The 26,659-nt window shown below is 43.7% G+C and overlaps 1 protein-coding gene across 5 annotated transcripts in view; it reads left to right on the top strand.

Moving 5' to 3' along the window:
- Nucleotides 1-26,186, top strand: part of flna (filamin A, alpha (actin binding protein 280)) — a 33,621-nt gene extending 7,435 nt beyond the window's left edge. The window contains exons 3-49 of one of the 5 annotated variants that reach the window (XM_085908736.1): nt 5,027-5,278; nt 5,863-5,960; nt 6,807-6,954; nt 7,063-7,181; nt 7,262-7,339; nt 7,950-8,112; nt 8,185-8,385; nt 10,297-10,434; nt 10,593-10,719; nt 10,788-10,924; nt 11,006-11,202; nt 11,330-11,443; nt 11,604-11,747; nt 11,843-11,966; nt 12,069-12,229; nt 12,316-12,406; nt 12,839-13,008; nt 13,869-13,986; nt 14,173-14,285; nt 14,384-14,533; nt 14,607-14,925; nt 15,521-15,694; nt 15,792-15,954; nt 16,037-16,197; nt 16,330-16,497; nt 16,594-16,717; nt 16,785-16,941; nt 17,010-17,199; nt 18,323-18,346; nt 18,754-19,001; nt 19,357-19,431; nt 20,123-20,222; nt 20,302-20,442; nt 20,513-20,641; nt 20,767-20,940; nt 21,026-21,187; nt 21,261-21,464; nt 21,538-21,690; nt 21,788-21,910; nt 22,068-22,334; nt 22,415-22,552; nt 22,726-22,841; nt 23,912-24,044; nt 24,157-24,333; nt 24,420-24,638; nt 24,727-24,924; nt 25,107-26,186. In XM_085908736.1, the coding sequence (XP_085764862.1) occupies nt 5,027-5,278; nt 5,863-5,960; nt 6,807-6,954; nt 7,063-7,181; nt 7,262-7,339; nt 7,950-8,112; nt 8,185-8,385; nt 10,297-10,434; nt 10,593-10,719; nt 10,788-10,924; nt 11,006-11,202; nt 11,330-11,443; nt 11,604-11,747; nt 11,843-11,966; nt 12,069-12,229; nt 12,316-12,406; nt 12,839-13,008; nt 13,869-13,986; nt 14,173-14,285; nt 14,384-14,533; nt 14,607-14,925; nt 15,521-15,694; nt 15,792-15,954; nt 16,037-16,197; nt 16,330-16,497; nt 16,594-16,717; nt 16,785-16,941; nt 17,010-17,199; nt 18,323-18,346; nt 18,754-19,001; nt 19,357-19,431; nt 20,123-20,222; nt 20,302-20,442; nt 20,513-20,641; nt 20,767-20,940; nt 21,026-21,187; nt 21,261-21,464; nt 21,538-21,690; nt 21,788-21,910; nt 22,068-22,334; nt 22,415-22,552; nt 22,726-22,841; nt 23,912-24,044; nt 24,157-24,333; nt 24,420-24,638; nt 24,727-24,924; nt 25,107-25,291 (7,265 nt within the window). In that variant the 3' untranslated portion in view covers nt 25,292-26,186. Of the gene's footprint in view, nt 1-5,026; nt 5,279-5,862; nt 5,961-6,806; nt 6,955-7,062; nt 7,182-7,261; nt 7,340-7,949; nt 8,113-8,184; nt 8,386-10,296; nt 10,435-10,592; nt 10,720-10,787; nt 10,925-11,005; nt 11,203-11,329; nt 11,444-11,603; nt 11,748-11,842; nt 11,967-12,068; nt 12,230-12,315; nt 12,407-12,838; nt 13,009-13,868; nt 13,987-14,172; nt 14,286-14,383; nt 14,534-14,606; nt 14,926-15,520; nt 15,695-15,791; nt 15,955-16,036; nt 16,198-16,329; nt 16,718-16,784; nt 16,942-17,009; nt 17,200-18,322; nt 18,347-18,753; nt 19,002-19,356; nt 19,432-20,122; nt 20,223-20,301; nt 20,443-20,512; nt 20,642-20,766; nt 20,941-21,025; nt 21,188-21,260; nt 21,465-21,537; nt 21,691-21,787; nt 21,911-22,067; nt 22,335-22,414; nt 22,553-22,725; nt 22,842-23,911; nt 24,045-24,156; nt 24,334-24,419; nt 24,639-24,726; nt 24,925-25,106 lie in introns of all 5 variants that reach the window. The other 4 variants (XM_085908746.1, XM_085908754.1, XM_085908728.1 and 1 more) reach the window with 4 other exon arrangements.
- Nucleotides 26,187-26,659: the final 473 nt, after the last annotated feature.

Raw genomic sequence — 26,659 nt, 5'->3', positions numbered from 1 at the left:
TACAAAAGAGTAAATGCGGAGCCTGTATTTTCAAGGTAGAGATGAATAAGTGTTTATTGATCAATGAAAGTCCAAGTTTCGCTTTTCCGCCTCAATCTGTGAGTGTTAGCACGTACTCCGCAAAAACTCCAACTCACCACCTACCACCTGCTTGAGACATCCCGAGTGCATATTCCAGCTGTGTCATGTTTGAGTAGGCTTAATCATTCCCACTTGGCATCATGCTTGTGTAAGGAAGGTAGTTTATGAAGTAACCCGTAACACCAAATAGTGTCTTTGCAGATTCTGTGGTCAGCAGCATATTTTATTTTTTAATTAAAAAAAAAAGTTTCACTTAAGCCCTTGGTTGCCCTGAACGATAATTGACGTGATTGGGTTTGTGATTGGATGTAAACACAAGTGTGGTGTAACTTTTTGTAACTGGTTGTCCTCTTGTCTATCGCCCCGAGCTGATGATTGGATGTAAACACAAGTGTGGTGTAACTTTGTAACTAGTTGTCCTCTTGTCTATCGCCCCGAGCTGAGAAGGCAGGTTGAGACATAGCCGCCACGTGTGGCAACAGCCCGGCTGTTTCGTAATGCTGACATGGAAACGAGAAAAAGTCAATGAAACTCAAGTAATCGGGCGCTGTCAGAGGTAGACAGGGAGGTTGCAGTGAAAATAAATGATTTTTGTCAATTGGGAAATTCAAATGTCCCAGCAGTGAATTGAATAAAATGTCATTTAAAAAAAACAAAAAAAAACAGGTAAGATAAAATGTTAATTCATATATGGATGCTAAGAGCTTGCGTTTCATCCTGTCTATTTACTGGATTTTACAGTGTCTTGTATTTTAATGTAGATAATTGTTGGTGATTGCACTAGTGGTATAGACATTCAATAGTTAGATAGACGTAAGACCAGAGAGGAATGCATTTGTGAGTTTTGCTATTCTCGTCCAAATGGATCACTTCCTGCCAGCTCCTTATCGTTTGGCATAGCTTCCTGTCTGAAGGGAGGACGTGACTGGTCAAGGGGGTTGTGCACATAAGTCGAATGCGTATTCTAGTTCCATTCACTGGCACGCGGCCTATTTCATTACATCAGCGTCGGAAACACGCCCCGCTCCTCATCAAACCGATTCACAGAGAAATGTCTGCTCCATAATAGAATCCAATGGATGGAAAACAAGCGGGGTACAATTCTGGAAGTGCTTTGCGCTTTTTTTTTTAGCTCATCAATGACTTGCAAATGCAAACTTGTGTGCTTGCTCAGTGTTCCCAGATGCTTCCATGAAAAAGCATTTGATTGAAGCCACATGGTATTTATTAAAGCCTCGCGTTCATCATTTTATGCGATGCCTCCTCATCACCTTTAGCTAGTCTGCTCTTGCAGCACCGTCTTGCCTTTTGCCAATGTTTTCGACAAACTCATTTGAGCGAAGCACTTCCCTGCTTGTGCAAGATTGAACAACCCTAACCCCCCCAAAAAAAAAAATCCCACACAGCACTTTCTCTACCTTTTCTTCTTGAGGTCTTCCACCCTCTGTCTCACTTCCCCCAATCTTCCCAAAGCCCTCCTCCCTCCTCTGTAACCAGAGCTTGTGGAATGGGAGGGCCGCCAAGATCCAGTTGCTTCTGCCCTTTTAAGGCTAAAAAACCAAGAGGAACTTTTTTTTTTTTTTTTCCCCAGTCACAGGGAGTGAAGCAAGGGAGAGAGGAGGCAGGCAGGCAAGCAGGGTGGGTGGGTGAGTGTCTGAGTGAGTGGTAATGGCAAAAAGGAAAATGAGGAAGTGTAGTAGATCCACTCTGGCTTGTTTAAGGGAGGGAGGCAAGTGGAGGAGGAAGGCAACGGCCTGAGAGCGGGTCAAACCCTCAGCCTGCTAAATACATTCATGTCAAGTAAAACAAGCTCATGAAACCTTTTTAATATTAAATAGTATCATAACAAGCCAACATGAAGATGAAATGTGTTCGGTAGATTGCTTCTGTCTGGAAAAATTCTACCCTGCCACTTTTTGGTGATGTCTGGACGGCAAGATTTGAGCTTCCATCCAGCTATTTTCTGTACTGCTTTGTCAGTATAAAGCAAGAAGTGAAACTTACTGTTAATTTTTAGCCTATCGCACTAATGGCTGGGGAATTATCGGAAAAAAAATACAGGTCGATAAGTGTGATGAGCTGCGTGCATATTTATGCTATCTGATACTGTGGAAGTGTGACAACAGATAAACAGTTTTCCAGCTTTGCTTTCATTTGAAAGTTTTAGGATGTAAGCAAACTATGTAGCTAAGAGATCAACCATGACTTGGCGTTATCCTCCCAAGATGGGGCTATTTTTGACAGCTGCACTGTGGCAGTATCTCCAAAGTGACCGGAAGCAAATTCAGCTAATGTGGACAACGCAGCAAACCTGCGTAATCATTTGAAGCCAAGTTAGTGTGGTAAGCTCCTGCCAGCACATGTAGAAGAACTTTTACAAGTAGTTTTGTCATATCCAGCTGTTTCCGGACTAGCAGTTAAGAAAGAATGGGTGAATTTACGACCAGCCCAAGTTATTGTTTGACTTTGAAGGACTGCACATAAGTCGTTTTGTTCCATTGGCCACGATAATAATTTCCTTGCATGGAATCAAAATCGTAACAAAATGCCAGTCTGGATTGGTATGAGTAATTGTCATAAAAGTCCTGCTGATGCTCTCGCTGTTCTTTTCCCCGGTCTGGCTCTGCCACGCCCTCTTGATCTTTGTGATGCTCAGAGCGGGGGTCTGTAGGGTCAGAGGTTGCGATGATGTCATGGCTGTGACACTCAACCGGGGGCTGATGGCTATGGAAACGCGCCATGTAGTTGAGTCATGGGAGTTTTTTTGTGTATGGGGGCGGGGGGGCAGTGTGATCTACACATGCATGGAGGGGGTATGAATCAGCAATGTAGCAGTCTGTATCCGTATATGGGCTCCGTCTGAACTGGTGTGGTCTGACGGGAATGCCGGCACATTCCTAGCAAGTTTAGCGGAGAGAAAGGCATGTATCAAACTCAGGCGGATTAATAAGTTTGAGCTGCTTTGTGTCCCAAAGCAGGAGAATGTTGACTGCTTTTTATCAAGGAATAAAAGGTTGGATAACACTGGAATTTATATATATATATATATATATATATATATATATATATATATATATATATATATATATGAACAGTTTTGATTTTACTTTGCCAGTTATTGAAACACAACTGTTAAATATACTGTCGCCCAAAACTAAACACTCGGCTGATATTTTCAATATTAGTTTGAATATTTTGTGTAGCCCCCATTCTTTTTTTTTTTTTTTTTTTTTTTTTTTTTAAAAAAAGAGGTTGCCGCTTGAATCAAATTCTTCTCCATGATGACATCACAGAGCTGGAGAACTTTGGAGACTGAGGTTTAGAGATGAGGTCAGGGATTTAAAGGGAAATTTTACAGCTTGCTAACGTCACAGAAGTCGAGTTAGCTCGTGAAGGTGGGACACACCCATCTTTTGCCTCATCTGCATTCTTGCTGCTTGTTCTGACGCGTGGTGCACTTGAATATAAAACGTATTTGTATCTGTTTGTTTTAATCAAGTCTTCACCATTTTGTGCTTTTTCTATCCCATCACACTTCTCGGCTTTTGTGTGTCATCACCTCTTTTCTTTCGACTACAGCAGAGTGAGTTGACTCTGGGTTGCTATGGTGATCCACAAATGCAGAGTTCCCATGGTGAGGGGTTACTAAAGTGGGGACTTTTTTTTTTTTTTTGTGTCTGACCTGCTCTAAATCATTGTGAGGAGTGTATTTTTCCACTGCCATACCTGACCTCCTGTGACACATCATCGCACAGCACATTTGGAGTGGCATTTTAATATAGACAAAGATTTTATCATTTGGACTCATGTCGACAGTCCAGAACCTCCACAGAGTTTATCAGAGCTTAAACACACATGCTTATGTCTGATTACCATCAGTTAGGAGCACGTACACGCACGTACACACACGGCGCGCCGCCTTTTCCTCAAGCTTGAGAACACTCTCCCGATGGCCCTCATCTTGTGCAACATGTACGTACATGCTTGTGAGTGTTACAAGCTGAATGTGTTTACATGTGGTCGTTTGCCCAAGCTAGCTCATTTTCTCTTTTCTCGACTCGTGTCTGAACACATACTGTGGACGTGCGGCAAATGTTAAGGGCAATGGTTTTATGGGCCGTGATGCCATCGTCAGAAGCTTTGGAGGCGCGTTAGGGGAAATGTACAATGAATGCGTTTCCAAATGCAAAAATTGTATTGTAATGCTTGCCATTGTAGATAAGCAAGCTTCTTTTATGTATTTTAGAACATGCTACTTGTTTGTGATATTCTCTGACCATTCATTATTATTTTTTTTCTAATGTAGAGATAATTGTATATTGGGAATGTCTATTTAAATGCTTGATCCCATGGGTTTTAATCTCCACATCACAAAGATTTGTTTATAGGAGGTATAACTGTAACTAGGAGAGGAATCAGCCATTTAATTGCAGAGATTGCTGATTAGTATTCAGTCTTTAGTAGTTTGTATGTGATGTGAGCTATGAGAAATTTGTGCAACCCTAGAAACACTTTTCATGCAGAACTCCTCCAGGGGTTATTCCACTCACCAAAACCACTGAGTTCAGAGCAGTCAGAGAGTTGGTACCATTCCTTGAAAATATTTAGAATATCACATTAGCAACGTGATGAGTGGCATGCCTGCATCTTTGGGGAATTTCCTGTTTTCTGTGGTGGGGGCGGTTGCATGAGAGGATCAAACGCGTCATTATCTGCCATAAATAAATTCAAGGAAACCCCCAGTAATCTAATCCATTATCCGATTTATTCCATTTAAATTTATAAATTCGTGGTCTGCGGGACTTAAAGGGGGCAGCTCCAGTCCAACGTAGCGTTTGGACTGTTTCTTTTCATTCAAACTACTAATTTACACGGTTAAATATTTTTTATTGTTACTAGTTAAACACCCATCTTAATTTAAACATGACTCTGCTCCCCCCTTTAGACTCCAAAGCCATCGTTGATGGGAATCTGAAGCTGATCCTGGGTCTGATCTGGACCTTGATCCTGCACTACTCTATCTCCATGCCAATGTGGGATGAAGAGGAGGAGGCAGATGATGGCAGACAAAAGACCCCCAAGCAGAGGTTGTTGGGATGGATTCAGAACAAACTACCCGAGCTTCCCATCACCAACTTCAACCGGGACTGGCAGACTGGCCGGGCTCTGGGGGCCTTGGTCGACAGCTGTGCTCCAGGTGACTGCTGAAGGCCTGTATATTTTACTTTAAAAGCGTTTGACACTTCAGGCTTGTTGAAGCAAAGAAGTTCAGAAGAAGATTCCTGGTCGGGTCAAGGAAAGTCAATTAAAGTCTTTAATGGGCCAAAGAGAATTTGTCATATCAGTAGAGTGAGTGGGAGGTGAATAAAGGGAGGAGAATTTGATATAGAGATAAAAAAATGTTTTTTTTTTTTGTTTTTTGTTTTTTTTGTTGAATTTTTAGCATACCACCACACCCTGGAGTGGCAGAAGAGCTTTTTGTTTCCCTACAGAAAGACGCCCAAACAACTACACTGCTAGTTAGGCAAATATTTGGCACGCTGGAAAAAAATGGCTTTTGTTTGCCTCCTCTGAATTTATTAATATTTAGCAAATTCCTTAAAACAGAAAAAAAAAAAAAATTATGTTGCACAAAGTCCTGACCAGAATAATTTTGATCGTCATATTCATCCTCCTTGATTAAAATATTGTACGCTACTTTCCACAGGATATTTTTTTTTCATAGGTAAATCAGATGCTGATTTTAAAGACTCAATTCCCTTTGCTGCTTGCTCCCCTCAGGTCTGTGTCCTGACTGGGACCAGTGGGATCAGACTAAACCAGTGGACAACGCCCGTGAGGCCATGCAGCAAGCTGATGACTGGCTGGGTATACCGCAGGTAAAGTGACAAATTTCCTCTACACCACACCGGCAATGTGTTTAAACTTGCAAACTAAAATACTGCGTAATTCTTCCCAAGACTTAAGCAGTGTTTCCTTCCACCTGTGGAATGTGAACAATAAAATGCACTCCTTTCTTCAATTTTGGCACTAGAATTAGGCTTGTATGGCCACGTTTGTTGGTGAAGAAATCTTTGTTTTTGAAACTTAACAAATCATTTGGGATTGACTCTGAAAGGTTTGGTTAATTCATGGCCACACTTGTTCTGTGAGTTGTGAACGGTGACATAGTAGCCTTCATTGACTTCGAATCATAACTTACTGACAAATATTTGACATTTGTGACTTTTTTATTTGTATGTACCGGTTGTGTGGTTTCAACACCGTCAGTCTGCATTGGGCCGAGAGGATCATTTTGTCCTCATTCACCCTTTTGGGTTTATTTAGCAGAACTTAGTGCAGTTTCAAAACTCATAATTGAGTGTCTCGGGTGCTGCAGTTGCAAGTGTTGCATTGTGCTGACTGGCACGGAGTTGGCAGCTGGCACGGCATCGCGTGCTCACACTTGGATGTGTGGTCAATGCTGTTTCCGCCCACCGCTATGCTTCGGCTAAGAAGAGCCTTTTTGGGCTGTTTCAAAAACGACAAAGGGCGTGTGTTTCAGTGGGTGTGTTCTTTTTTTTTTTTTTTTTGTTCCGTTTTAAATGTTAGTAGGTTGCAGGTACTTTATACCAAAGTACAGATTTCAGTAAAGCTTTCCATGTGGCCTCTGCAATCATCGCCTCCCTGTTTTAATCCATGGTGAAAGTTTCTTTCTTTTTTTATTTTTTTCCTAATCCCCCAAGGTCATAACCCCTGAGGAAATTGTTGACCCCAATGTGGATGAGCATTCCGTCATGACTTACCTGTCCCAGTTCCCGAAGGCTAAACTCAAGCCTGGCGCGCCACTACGACCCAAACTCAACCCCAAGAAAGCCCGTGCTTATGGACCAGGTAAACACACACGCACACACAGTACAGACGTCCTACTACTAAACACGCCCGCACACGCATTCCCAAAACACACCTCAAGGGAACAAAGACTGCCTCTTCTCTTTGCAGGCATTGAGCCACTTGGCAATGTCGTGATGAAGAAAGCGGTCTTCACTGTGGAGACCATCAGTGCAGGAATGGGAGAAGTCCTTGTTTTTGTCGAGGACCCCGCAGGACACAGAGAGGAGGTTAATAGAGGCTTGATGTCATTAATCACATGGTATCACTTAGTTTTGCATTTTAAAATTCTATTTACTTCTACATCCAGGCCAAAGTGACAGCCAACAATGATAAGAATCGCACCTACTCTGTCTTTTATATCCCAAAAGTCACAGGCATGCACAAGGTAAGCTATGGATTTTCTGCAATTTTAATTGGAAGACAGTCAAGTGTGGAAAGAGCCAATAATTTAATTATTTACTCTGCTTAAAAAGTTGCTTCTCTTTCACCCTCCCAACATGCTCAAATGAGGGTACTGTTACTATCAAATATTTTTAGAATCAATTACTCTATCGAATATTCCATCGATTATTCAAATCCATTGATAAAATTAGATTTGCTTGAAAATGTGCTACGAAATGATTTTTTTTTTACCCAATTGGGGGGTATTGTTACTATTAAAAAAACAATTAAACAACAAACAATATCACAGTAGGTAATATTGATGTTTGCATTTTAATGAAACCCAAAATATAATCAGTTTGCTTTTATGAAGGACTACAAAAATCAATGACTAATTACTGCTGGCAATCAGAGGATCCGGACAATTTTAAGTCAAACAATGGTTCTAAATAATATTGCAACACAATCAAGACAAATTCATTTTACAGTTGAAGTTGTCAATCAGTCCCAAACCAAGAACTTTAATGTAACTAAGTCCATTATTTCATCTGCATATTTTCTTTATAACATGCTCATTCTGTTTTTTTTTCTGTCTGTCCTCTGACAATTTGTAGGTGACAGTGTTATTTGCTGGCCAACACATCTCCAAGAGTCCCTTTGAGGTTGAGATTGGCATGGCTCAAGGAGACTCCAGCAAAGCCACTGCCCAGGGACCTGGCTTGGAGCCCATGGGCAACATTGCGAACAAGAGCACCTACTTTGACATCTACACAGCAGGTAATTACACAATACTATCTCTTTTTTCCCCCCCCTTTGGTTTGCCTTCCTCATGTCCCTCACTTTGCACAGGTGCTGGTGTTGGAGAGGTGGAGGTTGTGATCATGGACCCCGCAGGGAAGAAGAACACTGTAACTTGCAATATAGAGGACAAGGGCAACAGCAGTTACCGCTGCACCTACAAACCAACCCAGGAGGGCCAACACACCATCTATGTCAGCTTTGCCGGTGGTCAGATCAGCAAGAGCCCCTTCACGGTGAACATTGGTGAAGGTAAGATCACTATAAAGAGAATCGTCTGCATTAACAGTCCCACAAGCTGTCAGTTACTGAAACATCTTCAAGAGTTTTCTGTGTTTTTAATGCTTTGCTGTCTCCTCCTGCCTCTGTGCTGGATCGTTGGTCCCTGGCCTCTTCTGATAGAGGCCCGGTGGCATCTGTCTACTCTCAGGAGCTGCCTCTTCCTTCTGCTGTTATTTCCTGTTTCCTGGGATCTCTATTTGGTACCCAAATGTGTCGGTGTCTTTGCTTTTGTGTTGTTTCGCTGTCTCTCTAAGTGGCATACTTTAAACCCATCTTAGTAAGGACATTTTTTTTTTTTTTTTTTTGGAGGGAAATTCATTCTCAAAACATGCCTTCAAACAATAGTTTGAGGATTGTTTTTGCTTTTGGTGAAAGCGATATTAAGTGTTAAATCACTTGATGATTCCATAAATGGGTTATACCACTAAATGTCCTCACTAAGATGGTGATGTGCAGTTTTCAAAAATAAAATGCATGCATGCTTGCTTGCTTGCATGCGTGAATGTTTGAGCTGTCTACCCATGGAGTTGACAAAATTGCATGTCTGGTCATGATTCCATCTGTGGACTTGCCATCTGCCTATAAGGTCCTTCAGTTTGTAACAGAGTAGAGAAGAATCCCACACCTCCATGAGGAAAGACTCTTCTCCCTGACATGCTGCTTCGCAACAGACGTTTTGTCTTGTCGACAGTAGCCCTTGCTTTATTAAACAGTTTGAATCCTATTTGTTCCAGCTCAGTAACAAGTCTGTCAGCACATTACATAACGACATTAGTCACTGTTGTGTGCGCTCCAGCCCCAAATCCCTTTCAATCGCTTATTTCGACTCGCACTGCATATTTTACAAACAGATTGCTGGGTTAAAAAAGTTTTCCGTCTAGAATGAATAATACTCTGAAATAGCGTTAGTATTTAAATACTGGTTAGAAATTGTTCCGAATGGTAAGGGGAAGCGAGCATCGTGGGGAAAGGAAGTGTAATGGACTGGTAAAAAATTTTTTTATAACCGTTTCATCTTTTCCATTGTCATATAAGCCAGTTTCTTATCTTGTGGTGTTTTCCCTTGTCCCTGGAAAGCTATCCCGCATGACCGGCATTATATTGCACATTAACAGACCGTTGGATGCCATTTCCTGTGTGCTGGTAACTACACGGTGCCAGACCCCCCCCCCGGCCTCTTTGACCGCCACGTCTGGCCCATGTACTTGAAACACAAGAACATTTGTGCCCACTTCCTCTGATGAGGATGGCAGAGACGAATTACCCAATGCTGTCCAGTAGCATGTATTTTGATAGAAATACAATTTAGACTTAGTTTTTTTGTTTTTTTTTGTTTTTAAATAAATATTGCATCCTATCCCTACACTCTCAACCCACTAGAGCATTAAATGATGAAACTTACACACTTTTTTGCAAGGCACCCTTGTCAACCAAAATGATTTTGCACTTTTGTTTCTAATATAAAGCAAGAGTCTAATTATATTCTCCAAGGTATCCAGAGCATGACAATTGAGCAAGCTAAGATTAAATCTCACTCTACCACCAGCAAGTATTTACTACTCCTTTGAAAGCCCAGTCATTGTCTAAGTTAGATCAACAAATTCCAAAGGGTATGTGACACAAGATGGCCACAGTAGCGTGAAGGCCAGATTGGTAGGTACACGGTTCTTAGTGGTTGTAGGATAGGCAGCAAAGCCTAATTGACATAAGTCTGTCTAGTACAAGATTTCCACTTGCTGGTGCTCAAGGTTTTAGCCAAGCAGGAACCCGACTGCAGTAGACTGCCAAGGTCAAATGTCATGAGTACAATACATGTGCCTTCTTGACCTAGTTTGTCATCAAGCCATCTCTTAGTGTGTGTGTGTGCTTTTCTTTCAACAGCATGCAACCCCAGCCTCTGCAAAGCCAAGGGTCGTGGTCTGCAGCCCAAGGGCTTAAGAGTAAAGGAGACCGCAGATTTTAAAGTTTACACCAGAGGAGCTGGCACTGGAGAGCTTAAAGTCACCATCAAGGGTCCCAGTGAGTTTTTCTATCAGATTTTAATACTGCTGGGTTTCCACCATGATACCTTTTGTGTATTATTCTGTTGGTAGTTTAGATTTTTTTTAAAGTGCTGAAAGATGGTTTCTTAAAGTGCAATTTAAGGCAAGACCACTGACGTGCCTCCTTGTTTACAGAGGGACTTGAGGAACCGTGCAAGAGGACAGATTTGGGAGATGGTGTGTATGGATTTGAATATTACCCCACTGCAACCGGCACTTACACCATCACCATCACTTGGGGAGGACAGCATATCCCTCGCAGGTACACACCAAAATGACGAACAACAAATGGAACATTTTCACCATGTGCAAATCTTTGTTTCTTTTTAGTCCCATTGAAGTCAAGATTGGTTCTGAGGCCGGCCAGCAGAAGGTGAGGGCCTGGGGTCCCGGCCTAGAGGGCGGCGTGATTGGCAAATCTGCCGACTTTGTCGTGGAGGCTGTCGGAGACAATGTTGGCACTTTGGGTATGTTTTTGATGAGCTTTAAAATGTTCATTACCGCTTACATTCTGGTTGCTTTGCTTAAAGTTGGAATGCTCTCTTCAGGTTTCTCTGTGGAAGGTCCATCTCAGGCCAAGATCGAATGTGACGACAAGGGCGATGGTTCGTGTGACGTGCGCTACTGGCCTACAGAGCCTGGCGAGTATGCAGTACATGTGCTCTGCAACAGTGAGGACATTCAGCATTCTCCCTTCATGGCTGAGATTGTCAACCCACCTGGCAAAGATTTCTATCCTGACAAGGTGAGCAATGGCTTGGGACACAACACATGTAATAGTGCCCTAAACCCCCCCCCCCTTTACAAATAAAAGTGTTTTTTTTTTTTTTTTTTTTTTTTTTTTTTTTTTTTTTCCTTCTTCCCCCCTTCAGGTTAAAGCATATGGTCCTGGTCTTCAGAGCAGTGGATTGGCCGTTGGCAAGCCCACTGAGTTTACGGTAGATGCCAAGCAAGGTGGAAAAGCTCCGCTGAAGATTGTTGCTCAGGTAATGTTGTCTTATAGGAATGTAATTCCATTCCCTGCTCTTGTTCCTTTATGGGCAATAGCGCACTAGGCTTTAAGCTAGGTGGAGATGATCTCATTTTAAATGTAAATTTTGCTAACGTATAGCCCATTACACACACACGTTTGCCTCCACTCTGCAGGATGGGGAAGGCACCCCCGTGGACGTCCAGGTTAAAGACAATGGCAACGGCACATACGCTTGTTCTTACACACCCCGCAAACCTTTAAAGCACACAGTCATGGTCTCCTGGGGAGGAGTCAACATTCCCGACAGCCCCTTTAGGGTATGTATGCTCTGACGGTTGCTGGGATTTTTTGTTTTCCCCCCCCCCCAAATGACATTTTGGCATTGAGTGGTCTCTTTTGCGTTGGACTTCAGATGAATGTTGGGGCAGGCTGCCACCCAAACAAGGTGAAGGTATCTGGACCCGGAGTGGCCAAGACTGGTCTGAAAGCCTTCGAGCCAACATATTTTACGGTCGACTGCGCTGAGGCTGGTCAAGGTAACAATGGGATAGTTTACGAGCTCTTCGATGTTATCCCGTTGTATTATTAGTTATTCAAACAGATGCCCTACTCACTTTTGCTTTTTCTGTTGTCCAAAGGTGACATCAGCATCGGAATCAAGTGCGCCCCTGGCATTGTGGGCAACGCAGAAGCCGACATCGACTTTGATATAATTAGGAACGATAACGATACGTTCACTGTCAAATACACGCCACCTGGGGCGGGCAGCTACACCATCATGGTTCTGTTTGCTGACCAAGTGAGTTGTAGTCCCGCGTGAAAATTGCATTGGTACTTTGTGTATGTGAGATGTTGTCAAGACTATATCATATTTGTACTGTTCAGGCTATTCCAATGACACCCATCAGAATCAAGGTGGATCCTGCTCATGATGCCAGTAAAGTGAAGGCAGAAGGCCCAGGACTCAGCCGCAGTGGTAAGGCTACCATTGTATTCAAATTTTCTCTTTTTTTTTTCTCATTTTCAAACAATATTAATGTTCACCCTTTCTGCATTAGTTGTAATGTACAGTGCTTCACAAATTTATCAAACCACCACCTACTTTTTTCCGTAACCATCCAGTATCATTCAGTGTTTTTGGGGTTTCACTGTCAAGGATCGCTTGAGGTTTTACCAATAGTAGTAGAAAAATGACAAACATTTTAACTCCAAATTTGACCTAATTCTACATTTTGTAAAACACCTCAAGTCATGGCTAACAACTATTCTGGGATTTTTAGAATACAGTATATTTTTAAAAACCTTCTACTTGTACACTGTTTACCAACCAGTGGTATGGTTGAGCAATTCCGTACATTTTATGATGTCTTCAATTGTCCACATTCAATGTTCTGTTGCCCCTTTCTAGGTGTTGAATTGAACAAGCCCACTCATTTCACTGTGACCACAAAAGGAGCTGGAAAAGCCAACCTGGACTGCAATTTTGTCGGCCCCATCAAAGCAGAGGCAGTCAAGGACTTTGAAATCATTAACAACCACGACAATACCCACACTGTGAAATACACTCCTGTGCAGCAGGTAAGACCCTCACATGGCATCGACTTGCAACATAGTGGTTAAATTTTGGAAGGGGGTCATGCTTTTGTACTAAGACGAGAACACTTTACTACCCTGACTACAGACAGGGTGATGTCAGAGTCTGAAAAAGTGAATGTGAATTACATAGCATGAATTGCATTTTCACTTGTGGAAGCAGCACTTCATCTGTGCATGTCTCGTATGCAGTAGACTCATTTCCAAATGCAATACTTGACTTAGCCAAAGCTTATCAGTTTGTATGTTGATCATGTATAGTAGTCAGTGTTTTTTTTTTTTTTTTTTACTCCATAAGTGCAAATGATTGTATTTTTGTGCTTTTTATTGCAAGAAACTTTTTTTTTTTTTTTTTCAGCTTGTCCAATTACTTGTCCCACTTACTCACAGCCCTTTTTTTATCCAAGCGTAACATCTTCACCCTCGTTTGTGACGCCAATTGCCCTCATGTCTTCCCTCACTACATCAATTAACCTTCTTCCTGGCAGTTCCATCCTAATCATGCTTCTACAATAACTCGCTCTCCTGAACACGGAGGTCTGGTCTCAAGCATGTAACCTTGGCTGTGTGTCTGCTGATGAGCTTATTTCAAAACCTGTCCTCCCTGGTCACTCTTAAAAAGCATCTAATCTTCATTTCTGCCACCCCTAGCACTTTCCTCTACCTATTCCAACCTGCTTGGATTGGTTTCATTACCTCCTTTCCACACTCACCACTGGTGTGGACTGTGACCCTAATTAAAGTCCTCCCTCACTTTTTCACCAACACGATGGAGTTATTTTGCGAAACCTTGTGATTGGTATTGACGCGGACCACCTTGAATCTCAATTCCTTCCTGATATCAGGGTCCTCTGGGGCTTGCTGTGACCTATGGTGGAGATCATATACCCAAGAGCCCCTTTAATGTTGCGGTGGCGCCCTCACTGGATCTCAGCAAGATCAACGTCACGGGACTGGGGGACAGTACGTGCTTATCAGTCCTGTTCTGAACCATAGTAACAAATCAATGTTGTTTTCTACCTGTCATTCCAAACTGGGTTTTCAAGCACTTTGAAAACTATATGCATGCTGCATCCTGTTAAACTTGCCTAGTCCTCCCCCAACTTCAATGTCTTTTCAACGCTGCGTTACTGTGCTTGTTTATTGTAGAGATGTCTGTAGGCAAGGACCAGGAGGTGACTGTGAAATCAAAGGGTGCTGGAGGTCAGGGCAAAGTGGCGGCCAAAGTGACAGCACCATCCGGCAAGCCTGTTGCTAGCAAGGTGGGGTCCATTGTTCCATCTAGATTGATTGATTGATTGATTGATTGTTTTATTTTAAACACACCAGATCCAAGTATTGATTTCTCAAATGATCTCAGGTGGAGCCTGGGTTGAGTCCAGAAACCAGTCAGGTCAAGTTCATTCCAAGGGAAGCAGGGCCATACCAGGTTGAACTGACTTACGATGGAGTGCAGATCCCTGGATCTCCTTTCACGCCCATAGCTTATCCTGCCACAGACCCCTCTAAGGTAATTCTGACTCACATAAACTGTGCACAGTTTCATGGACCAGAATCATCGAAACCTTTTCATCTCCTCTCAGGTGCGCTGTTCTGGCCCAGGCTTGGAGCGTGCCAAGGTTGGGGAAACAGGGGAGTTTATTGTGGACTGTACCAACGCCGGCCCAGCTGAACTGACCATAGAGATCATTTCCGACAGCGGTACAGAGGCCGAAGTTCATATCCAGGATAACGGGGACGGCACGTACACAATCACCTACATTCCACTTTATCCTGGCTCGTACACTCTGACCATCCGCTACGGTGGCCAGGATGTGCCGAACTTCCCAGCTCGGCTCACGGTGGAGCCGGCTGTTGATGCCAGCGGAGTCCGTGTGTTTGGGCCAGGAGTGGAAGGCAAAGGTGAGAAAAAGTTGGTTACACAGGTGTACTCGTAGAGCTGTAACTGAAAAATGTCTACCTTTTTTTTTTTTTTTATTATTTTTTTTTTTTTTTTTTTATATATACTGTTCATCATTCATTGGTGCTGCTTGAAAAAAGTCTTGGCATTTTGTTTGTCCCTACAGCCACATATTTCCCTCTTACCACTGCAAACAACCAAGAGAAAAAAAAATCTATTTCCTCTGCAATGATCGAACAAACTTTTTTTTTTTTATTTTGCCCCTTTTTGATGTATCTATAGTAACCACTAACTACCCCATTCTGCGTCATTTCGTGAGGTTGAGGTGAAATTACTTGACGAGGAATAAATCATGGTTTCTTTTAGAACTCTTACAGCTCCGACTACTGACATCATAGTTGTATGTCCAGAAGCAAGATGTAGCTCTTGATGAAATAGAGTTCACAAATTAGTTACAGACAAGCATTTGTTAAAGTGACTTTGCCAACCTTTAAAACCAAATCATCTTCAGTGGGTAATCATCAGGGGATTGCGTTATTACATTTGAGCCTGTTCATACTTGTAGGACATCTCACCAAATTTGTTGTTTTGTTTTAGGCATTTTTCGCGAAGCCACCACCGATTTCACAGTAGATGCTCGTGCTCTGACGCTGTCTGGAGGCGACCACATCAAAACTCTGATTAGCAACCCATCGGGCAGCCGTACTGATAGCCTGATCACCGACCTTGGAGATGGGATTTATAACGTCGAGTACACTCCCTACGAGGAAGGTTTGTAGAAACGTTTCATCTTCAGTTAAAAAAAAAAAAAAAAAAAGTTGTGTCATGACAGAAACACGGGCTTAAAGATGTTCCCTGTTTACCCTAGGTCCACACAGTGTGGAGGTCTCCTATGATGGTACACCAGTGCCAAAAAGCCCATTCCGTGTTGCCGTCACTGAAGGTTGTGATCCGGCCAGAGTACGCGTGCATGGCCCAGGCCTGAAAAGCGGCACGACCAACAAGCCCAACAAGTTCACAGTGGAGACACGGTGAATGGGACTTTAATTGAAAGACAGTTTCACCGCGTGAGGAAGTGAGAACTCAACTGTTGTGTATTCAACTTATTTACAGGGGAGCAGGCACTGGCGGTCTTGGCTTGGCAATGGAAGGTCCATCGGAGGCCAAAATGTCCTGCACTGATAACAAAGACGGCAGTTGCAGTGTTGAGTATATCCCCTACGAGCCGGGCACTTACAACCTCAATGTAACCTATGGAGGACAACCCATCAAAGGTATTCAAGTCGCTGCTTCTCAGTGCTCTGTCAGTTGTCATCTATCCACCATTGTTTAACGTACACAACTCGCTAGCATCAGAGGAATGTTGTGCAAAATCCTTCTTGAAATGTAATGGGGTTTTTTTGCAGGCAGTCCTTTCTCAGTGCCAGTCATTGACACAGTGGACAGTTCCAAGGTGAAATGCCAAGGTCCTGGTCTTGGTGGCAATGTCAGGGCCAATATTCCACAGGCCTTTACAGTGGATGCTACCAAAGCTGGAGTGGCCCCGCTGCAGATTCGCGTGCAGGGACCCAAAGGTGTGTGTGTGAGACTGTTTTCATCAGATTGCAATGCTTTTTTTGTAATAACTTCTAACTTTCCCCCCCCCCCTATGCTCGGATTGTGCATACTAGGTGTGGTGGAGCCAGCAGAAATTGTGGATAACGGTGACCAAACTCACACGGTTAACTATGTTCCCACTCGAGAGGGTCCGTATTCCATTAACGTCTTGTATGCTGATGAGGAAATCCCGCGCAGGTACCACACGTGCAAAATGTAATCATATCGGTCTTCTAGGACACAAACTATAAATCACCTTTTTCAGCCCTTATAAGGTCAAGGTACTTCCTACCCACGACGCCAGTAAAGTGCGAGCTAGTGGGCCGGGTCTGAACACTACAGGGGTGCCCGCCTCTCTGCCTGTGGAGTTTACCATTGATGCCAAAGATGCAGGGGAAGGACTGCTGGCAGTGCAAATCACTGTAAGTGTAATGGCACGCAAAGCATGTCGTTGTAAAGTGGAATCACCGTTGAATAATTTTATGTGCAGGACCCAGAAGGAAAGCCAAAGAAGGCCAACATCCGCGATAACCACGACGGAACATACTTGGTGTCGTACGTTCCGGACATGACCGGCAGATATACCATCTTGATCAAGTACGGAGGAGACGAGATCCCATATTCACCTTATCGCATTCGGGCTCTACCCACAGGAGATGCCAGCAAATGCACAGTCACAGGTATGCGATGCGATGAGCAGCCCCCATAGTTTTGCTCTTCAACCTGCCGGAAACGTTCCTCAGATTAAAGCCTTCAAGCTCGTTAGAAAAGCGGACAAGGATTTAAACGTGACCGTGAGTTGACAAAGTCCAGCAATCTGCGGTTCACCATGACATGGAATTAAAACCAGCTATTCAGGCCGTCGACTGGTTGGATCTAGATTTCTTGGCTGCTGTCAAGTGGTAGAAACTATATGGGCGATTGTCTTGCATGCTATTATTGATAGTTGTTAGATCATTCCGTTTGATAGGCAAATTCTTCTTGACTGTTGAAAAATAGGCCCATCATAATTTTGTGGACTGTTCTCAAAGCTGTTCCCACTGTGTTGTTGTTGTTGTTGTTGTTATTTAGTCAATCAATTGATGTTCCTGGTTTTGAGTTCAAATCTTTTGTCCTGTTATTTTCCCTTTCAGTCACAAACATTGTGCATATTTGAATGCTCCCCCACCCCCCATTAGGTTTATCCAACCCTCAACCATAGTGCTGACAAACAAAATTTCAGCCATTTTTGAATACTGTATTTGTTTATCAAAGTCTAAAGGTCACTGCCTGAGAGCATGTGATAACATAAAATAGTAGTTTCCGCTGTGAAATAGCTGCCTTGGACCAAGGCTCCCTGCGACACAGTATTTTCATCACTGTGTGACATTGATGGGAGCAGAGCCATAGTTAGTTTTAAACTCTGGAGGTTTGAATTATGGGACAGTTTAGCCCGTGCTAAACTTCAGCCAATAAACATGGCTGCTCCCCTGAGGGTTTTATGTTAACTGCAATTCTGCTGCTGCTTCAATTTTTTTAAATTTTTTTTTTTTTTTAGACAACTTTTCATGCATTTTTTTTTATTTTTTTTTTTGTGTTTCTATTGCTGTTACACTCCTCCTTGGCTCATTCCCTGCTACACACACACACACACACACACACGTGCACACACACTCTCCTTACCTCACACTGCCACTGTTTAGTTTCTCATTTGGATTTTAAGAGCACACATTTGCCTCCAATCACCGCCACCCCTACCTGACTATCTTGTGTGTGTCACTTTTGTCTTTTGCACATCCTGCTTGTCACCGTTCCCACTATCAGTCTCAATCGGAGGTCACGGTTTAGGTAAGCCCAAGGAGCAACTTTGTATTGTAGACGAACTCATGACTTTTCGCATGGAAACATCATTTCAAACCTGGGCTCTAATTCTCTTCTTTTACACCTTCTACTCCCCCCCTTATCTTTTACTGTCCATATATTTCAGCATTTCATGTGTGCAATTTGCTCACATGCTCATTTGGATACCCTAATACTAACTTGAAACAAGTTAAGGTCGGCATGCTGAATGACGGGCTAATCAAGCTTCCAGTTCTTCATAGAAATATTACAAATGTTGGGCAAATGATTTCTGGATTTAACATGACTAGATTTCATCTTTAACTATTCTCTTGGTGGTAAAATATGCATGCTAAATGACTACAGTGAGAGCGCCTTAGTATCGTCGTGAACTTGACAGTTTCCCAATCCACCAGGTGCCGGTGTTGGTCCAACCATTCAGATTGGTGAACAGACGGTCATCACTGTGGACGCCAAGGCGGCCGGCAAAGGCAAAGTGACGTGCACAGTGTGCACGCCCGAGGGGGCCGAGCTAGACGTAGACGTTGTGGAAAACGAGGACGGCACATTTGACATCTTTTACACGGCTCCACAGCCCGGCGAGTATGTCATCTGCGTGCGTTTTGGAGGAGAGCACATTCCAAACAGCCCATTCCAAGTCACGGTGAGTACGTTTTATTGGGAAAAATGTGTAATGTAAGACTATGAGCTCAACAAAATACAACCTCAACTGACTATATTGTTACAGGACCGGCACACTAAGTAGTCTGTAAGCTTTTGGGCATACACTGGGGGGGGTCGGGGGGCAAGATTGTCATCGTTGATTCAACTGCAGCCACATAAATGACCATATTCATAGATTCCTGTAACTTATTTGAGGGACAAGGAAAAGATGGGATCTTTGAGGGATGTCTCTCCCCACAGAAATATAATCACTGGATCCCCGTGGTGTCACATTGTTTTACTTCCCTACAACCCCTTCTATTTGTTTTCCCCACCTAACCTCTCACCCCCACTAGGCATTGGAGGGAGCTCCATCAGACCAGCTCATGCAGCAGTGCCAACTGCCCCAGTACTACGCTCAACAGCCCTGGGTACCAAAATACTTTGTCCCAACCTTTTTTCAGCATTTCTTTTTTTTTTTTTTTTTCTACAAATGAGTCCTACTTGTTATTTCCATCGTCCCTTGCCCTACTTCCTTTCTCTGCTCTGCACCATCAAACATATCCAGCGTCAGTGTGTGCTGTGTCATTTCAGGGGTCTCACCTCTGACAGGCCTGCCTTTCTCCTTTTCCGCAGTGTTCCTCCATTTCATTAACAGGGCTCCTAACATGGACAATGCAACAGAGTTGCTCAGTAACAAAGAGACACTGGTCAACACTTCCATGTTCATACTGAGTTTCTAAAGGCATTAGTTGATTACGGTCAAGCAATTGGCGCAAAGCTAAATAGCAACAGTTTGGTATCTGTTGCCCAGTGCTCTTTGACAACTTACTGAAGGGACGAATTATCTGCGTTGACAGTCTTCCATGTGGACCGGTCTTCTGAGTCATTTGGTGCTTAACTGTCCTTTTTACCTTCCAATGTTTAGTACTCCTCTGTTTCATCATCATCATCATCGTGATAACAATGATCAACACTGTTGATCATTTCATCGCAAATGTTTCATTCCATTTGTTTGCTTGTATTTTATTTTTTTTGGTCCTACATGCAGCAAGACAAAGTGTAAAATCTCCATGACATCTTCATACGCGGAGTATTAGACCTTTGCTCTCTGTCTCACAGGCAACCGACAGACCGTTGGGAATGAATGGTCTCGACGTGACAGGGCTCAGGCCGTTTGACTTGGTCATCCCGTTCACCATTCAGAAAGGAGAGATCACGGGTAGGAAAAGCAATCGCAAGGCTGACCTTTTTTTTTTTTTGGGAGTGTTGCTTGAATCTCATTGTGGTCTTGACTCAAGGTGAGGTCCGAATGCCATCGGGCAAGGTTGCCAAGCCCGACATCACGGACAATAAGGACGGAACTGTTACTGTCAAGTATGCGCCAATTGAGGCTGGGCTGCATGAGATGGACATAAAATATGACGGCATTCATATCCCTGGTATGACTTGTTTTTGGAACGTTACCTTCATGAGAGCATTGTTCTTTAATGTCTTCATTGACATTCATAGGAAGTCCCCTGCAGTTTTATGTGGATTACATGAGCAGCGGTAATGTCAGTGCCTATGGTCCTGGTCTAATCCATGGGACCGTCAACAAGCCCGCAGTCTTCACAGTCAACACTAAAGATGCAGGCGAGGGTATGTGGGGCTCATAAGAGGCATGGGAAGAATGTACAACATCAATCCCTTTCTCCTCTCCAGATCCAAAGCATCTTTTTTTTTTTTTTTTTTTTTTCCTCCCCATTTACTTTTTGTTTCTGTAGGTGGTCTGTCTCTGGCTATTGAGGGCCCATGCAAAGCAGACATCAGCTGCGTGGACAACCAGGATGGGACGTGTAGTGTGTCCTATCTGCCAGTTCTGCCAGGAGACTATAGTATCCTGGTCAAGTACAACGACAAGCACATACCTGGCAGCCCCTTTTCAGCAAAGATTACTGGTAGATCCTGAAATAGTGCGAGGTCAAAGTCAAGTAGGTTGGATTTTGCAGGGATATGACGCCACTGTCTTGTTCTCATTTCCAGGGGATGACTCAATGAGGATGTCCCATCTGAAAGTGGGATCAGCGGTTGACATTCCTCTGGAGATCGGCGATTTTGACCTGAGCCAACTGACAGCCTCGATCACCACACCCTCTGGTCGTGAGGATCCCTGCCTCCTCAAGATGCTGCGAAATGGCCATGTTGGTGGGTAGAAAAGATGCTGCACGTTTGTCATCTTAGAAGCTTGTCAATCTCATCATTGTTGTCTCTGTGACAGGCATCTCGTTTATTCCAAAGGAGATTGGAGAGCATCTGGTCAACATCAAGAAAAATGGTCGCCACATTCCGAGCAGCCCCATTTCTGTTATGATTAACCAGTCTGAGATCGCAGATGTCAGCCGTGTTCGTGTTAGCGGTTTGGGGCTGAGTGAAGCCAGGACCTTTGAGCCTGCGGAATTCATCATCGACACCCGTGACGCAGGTACAAGCTTGAAGATCTTTAAAATTAGCAGAGAAAATACTTCCAACCTCACTCACACATTTGTTCTTTTCAGGCTATGGTGGCCTGGGCCTGTCCATCGAAGGACCAAGTAAAGTGGACATCAACACAGAGGACCAAGAAGATGGCACCTGTAAGGTCACGTACTGCCCCACTGAACCTGGGAATTACATCATCAACATCAAGTTTGCTGACCAACATGTTCCAGGTGAGAGGCAGTAGCAAGACAGACCTTAACACTAACAGTGCTCTTAAAAATTGCTGACCTCGGCTGATTTTTTTTTTTTTTGTGATTGTGTTTTCAGGGAGTGCCTTCACAGTCAAGGTTACAGGCGAGGGCAGGATGAAAGAGAGCATCACTAGGAAGAAGAGAGCAGCGTCTGTGGCTAATGTTGGCAGCCAGTGTGACCTCAGCCTCAAGATCCCAGGTGGGCCAGAGATTATTTGGAGCGCCATATTCCTTACCTTGCATGCATGTATTTAATTGGTGACTAATATTTCAAGACTTTCATATTGCTCTCATTCTGTTATGGAATCACTGTGTTTGAAATGTTTTAAACACCCCCATCCGCTTGTTTTCTTCAGAGATCAGCATAGCAGACGTGTCTGCTCAGGTGACCAGCCCCTCTGGTCAGGTTCACCAGGCCGAAATTATGGAGGGAGAGAACAACACTTACTGCATCCGCTTCGTGCCCACCGAGACTGGTGTGCACACGGTGTGCGTGAAATACAATGGGATGCACGTGTCCGCCAGCCCCTTCCAGTTCACTGTTGGCCCCCTCGGAGAAGGAGGGGCACATAAGGTCCGTGCCGGTGGGCCGGGCCTGGAGAGAGCGGAGGCCGGAGTGCCAGGTTGGTGTGGTCGTTTGTAGACTTGAGATTACGAGAGTTTCTGCAAAGGCAAACCAAGCTTGGTTCTTTTGCGTGTGAAGCTGAATTCAGTATCTGGACGAGGGAGGCTGGAGCTGGTGGGCTCGTTATTGCCGTGGAAGGGCCGAGCAAGGCTGAAATCGCCTTTGAGGATCGCAAGGATGGCTCGAGTGGAGTGTCTTACATTGTGCAGGAACCAGGTGAGACAAGAGACGCAAGAATGTTGGTGCACACCGAATCAGTCTCCACTCTTGAGGGGGATGAATTAAATCTGCAGTCAACAATTAAAACCCATTTCAAGTCCTGAGAGGCTAAACTTGTGTCACTTGCAGAGGATACCTCAATGTGATTGCCTTTGTATTGTAATCTTTAGGAGACTATGAGGTGTCCATCCGTTTCAACGACGAGCACATCCCTGACAGTCCCTTCATCGTACCAGTGGCCTCGCCCTCAGATGACGCCCGACGCCTCACTGTTGCCAGCCTTCAGGTGAGGCTCTGAGACGCGCACACATGTCCATGTGCAAGCACACGCCAGGCCGCAGCGCACTGCCCAAAATGCATCCACTTATCAAGTGACCTCACGGAATCTACCACTCTACTAACGATCCTGAGTGTGTAGAGGGTGGAAAATGTAATCATGCACAGCTAGAATAAAATGACTAAGCAAAAGTTGTGGATAAAGTAGAGCTTGTTAGATTAAGTGACGAAACGGTGATAGTTGTGTTGGAGTGGTTCTTTAAGAGCTGCAGGCCACTCATCAGCTGTTGCATTGTTGGGCAGTGCCAAGGGCCTCTGGCACAAGAAAGGACTGTGTGTGTTTCTCGTGTCTCATTCTAAAGGCTCCCAACAGCCTACCTCCTCAAAATGGGATTACGGGGCGCTAAAGGGTTAAAGAGGGTTTCAAATGGGCTGTCTCCCCCATCCCCACGCCCTTTTTCCCTTTTTCCTTTCGCACATGCAGTACATTATCGATAGTAGATCGCATTTCATGACTCTGATGTGGAAGAGATTAACGTCGTCGACAATTAACCGAAGAAAGTTCTCTTCTATGGCAGGTGGGAAAACACAATTCAGGTTTCTGACTTCTTGCAGCACAATTTTCATGTAAAGATGCATGCTCACTCGAGGTGACTTGACCAAGGACCATTACTTTTTGTGGGAGCAATACTTTTTATTCAAACCGTTTATAGTGAACTTTACTCAAGGACCTGAAATAAAGTGAGCTTCGCTTGATTTCAGAGGTGTACCAAATTATTGGTTGGGTTCGTCTGGGTAGCTGAAAATTGTATAAATGCCATCACTTAGGCACCCACACACAATCCTTTTTTTCTTCCCTTTCACTGTGTTCAATCCTGCTTGCTTGTACTATACAGCCTCCTCTTTAACCTTCTTAGCGACCTCCAGGTAAGGTTAAAACAAAGGAAAAAATCTCAGTGTGTGTGTAAATGGGTCATTTTTCATCTAACCTTATGTAACACTCTTTTATTGTCCATGTATGTATAATGCTAAGCAACATGGACGCTGAGTTGAGAGTGTTGAGTGTGTTCTGTCGAGCAGGAGTCTGGCTTGAAGGTGAACCAGCCGGCATCGTTCGCGGTCAGTCTGAATGGAGCAAAGGGTGTGATTGATGCAAAGGTTCACAGCCCATCAGGAGCTCTTGAGGAGTGTTGTGTTACTGAGATTGACCAAGGTAACCGCAAAAAAGGCTGTTTGAACTCCTTTTAGTAACTTCTGAGATGTTTTGACTTTGTGGTGAATTTTGGTATCCACTCTTTAATTAAGCCTGGTTCTATCTTTTCTAGATAAGTATGCAGTCCGCTTCATCCCTCGAGAGAACGGCCTCTATTTAATTGACGTGAAGTTCAACGGAAGTCACATCCCTGGTAGTCCGTTTAAGATCCGGGTTGGAGAAACGGGTCAGGCCGGAGACCCTGGGATGGTGTCTGCATATGGACCGGGCTTAGAAAGAGGCAGCACAGGTAACTTGCTGCATGGCCTCGTATGGGAGAAGACTGTCAGATTAAAAAGCTTAACGCAGATCGATCATCTGTTATTCTTGCTACAGGAACTGCATGTGAATTTGTGGTTAACACGAGCAACGCCGGTCCCGGGGCTTTGGCTGTAACAATTGACGGTCCTTCCAAAGTGAAGATGGACTGTGTCGAGTGCCCGGAGGGCTACAAGGTCACATATACCCCAATGGCACCCGGAAGTTATCTAATATCCATTAAGTATGGTGGACCCTACCACATTGTTGGAAGTCCCTTCAAGGCCAAGATCACTGGTGGGAGAGCCATTTGTTGCAACTCGACAAATAAAGATTGATGGACTTTTGTATGGTTAGGTCATGCTGTCCCCCACTCCTTGTCCAGGTTCCAAGCTTGTGTCCAGCCACAGTATGCATGAAACTTCCTCTGTCATGGTTGACCCAGTGACTCGTTCCATCAGCTCCACTCAGCAAGGTGCTCCTATCCAGTCGGATGCCAGTAAGGTGGTGGCTAAAGGCCTTGGCCTCAACAAGGCCTTTGTTGGTCAGAAGAACAGCTTCAGTGTTGACTGCAGCAAAGCAGGTGTGTCCCCGTTTTTAACCTACCCCAGCATGTGTAACTTGTCGTCATGACAACGCTATCAAAAGATAACCGGTTTTTGCAGGAGTTCCTTTTGAACAGTTTGTGTGCTACCAAGTTGCTGCCAAGCAACCCTAGCTAGCTTAAATTCAAACACAATGGCTAAGTTTGCATCTGTTCCACAGGTCGAAACATGCTGCTGGTTGGGGTGGACGGCCCCAAAGTTCCCTGTGAGGAGATCCTGGTAAAACATTTGGGCAACCGCCTGTATAATGTCAGCTACCAGCTCAAAGAGAAGGGAGAGTACATCCTGGTGGTCAAATGGGGGGATGATCACATTCCGGGTAGCCCCTTCCATATCGTTGTCTAAAAAAAAAAAAATCAAATAAAAGATTAAAAATTCAAAAAAACTTGCACCACCATCAGCAACTTCTTACCACTGTTATTGTTTACAGCTTTTTCCAACCATGTTATATATTTCTCTCAACTTATTTCAGTTTATTCAGACCTTTTACAAAACCATTCATCTCCCAAAGATGCAAATATATCTTTGTTTTCAGCCATTGAGTTACCCCCCCCTCCCCATATCTAATAAGCAAAATCTCGGGAAGGAGAATATTGCACCTTTAATGATTGCCAACTAGCAGTTGATCGTTTTACCATGTACTTTGCAGTTAACAAAAAATGTGGGCATGCTGTAGTGGGCATTTGGTGGTGGTTAGTAAATGCCTTGTCCACTCGGTATGTGTTGTTTGAGGCCTTTTTTTTTTTTTTTTAAATAAAATAACACAGTTTTACCTGCTGATAGTTAGTGTGAGCCAGTTGTAGGCACTACTGTTCCTTAAAATTCCGCACGTTAGAGTAGAAGTCTAAACATGACTTAAAAGCATAAGGTCAACAGTAGTACTCAAAACACCAAGCTTGTGTCACATCCACAACACTGCTTTTCTGTGCGGTTGATGCCGCATTTCATATTCATAGCTTTTGTCAAATGGCTGCAGATTCAGAACACCAGCTTATGTTGCAAACCTGTTCGTAAAAAGGGAAGAAAATAAAAATGACGCTGGACAAAAATATGTTGTGCTTCATCACAGCTTTCCAAGATGGTGACCAAAAAAAAAAAAAGTTGCATTTTTGAATTTTGACCACACCCCCCCTCCCCTTTTAGCTCTTGCTACAAAAACTAGAATATTGTCCAGAATAAAAAGTGCTTTTAAATGTTTGTAAGACAGTATTTTGATACACAATAAAGTTGTTGTCTAATATTTTGAGTGTGATGACTCTTTGTCAACTCGGCAAAAATGTTTTTGCTTTTTTTTTTTTTTTTAATTGTATTTATAGGCTTAACTCAAAGGAAATCTAATCCAGCCATCCATTTCCCAGTTTAGGGGAAAATGTGGTACCTCCCTCGACTGGTCTTCCTACCAGGAACTGCACAATTGTCACCTGAGGACTTTTGCAACTATAAATACATCAGTAGTCCCTACCAGGAACTACACAATTGTCAGCTGGACTTCAAACATGCTAAGTTTGTCAATACAACAAAAGCTTCATTAGATCTGGGTGCCCAAGATGGGCTGGGCCTGCCACACGTCCACAAAAAAAAAAAATCTGTCAGACAGGCGGCGTACGTAAAATCACTTGAATGTGATCCTTAACCATATGTCATACTATAAATGTGTGTTAGTGAAGATAAAGGTGAACTCTTCTTAGACGGAGCTTGAAAACAGTCCCGAGA

Source organism: Syngnathus leptorhynchus, chromosome 1, assembly GCF_054491065.1.
Source record: "Syngnathus leptorhynchus isolate UIUO chromosome 1, UIUO_Slep, whole genome shotgun sequence".
NCBI classification, from domain to species: domain Eukaryota; kingdom Metazoa; phylum Chordata; class Actinopteri; order Syngnathiformes; family Syngnathidae; genus Syngnathus; species Syngnathus leptorhynchus.
The sequence above is the reverse complement of the archived record's forward strand: the minus strand, read 5'-3'. Positions and strand labels throughout refer to the sequence as shown.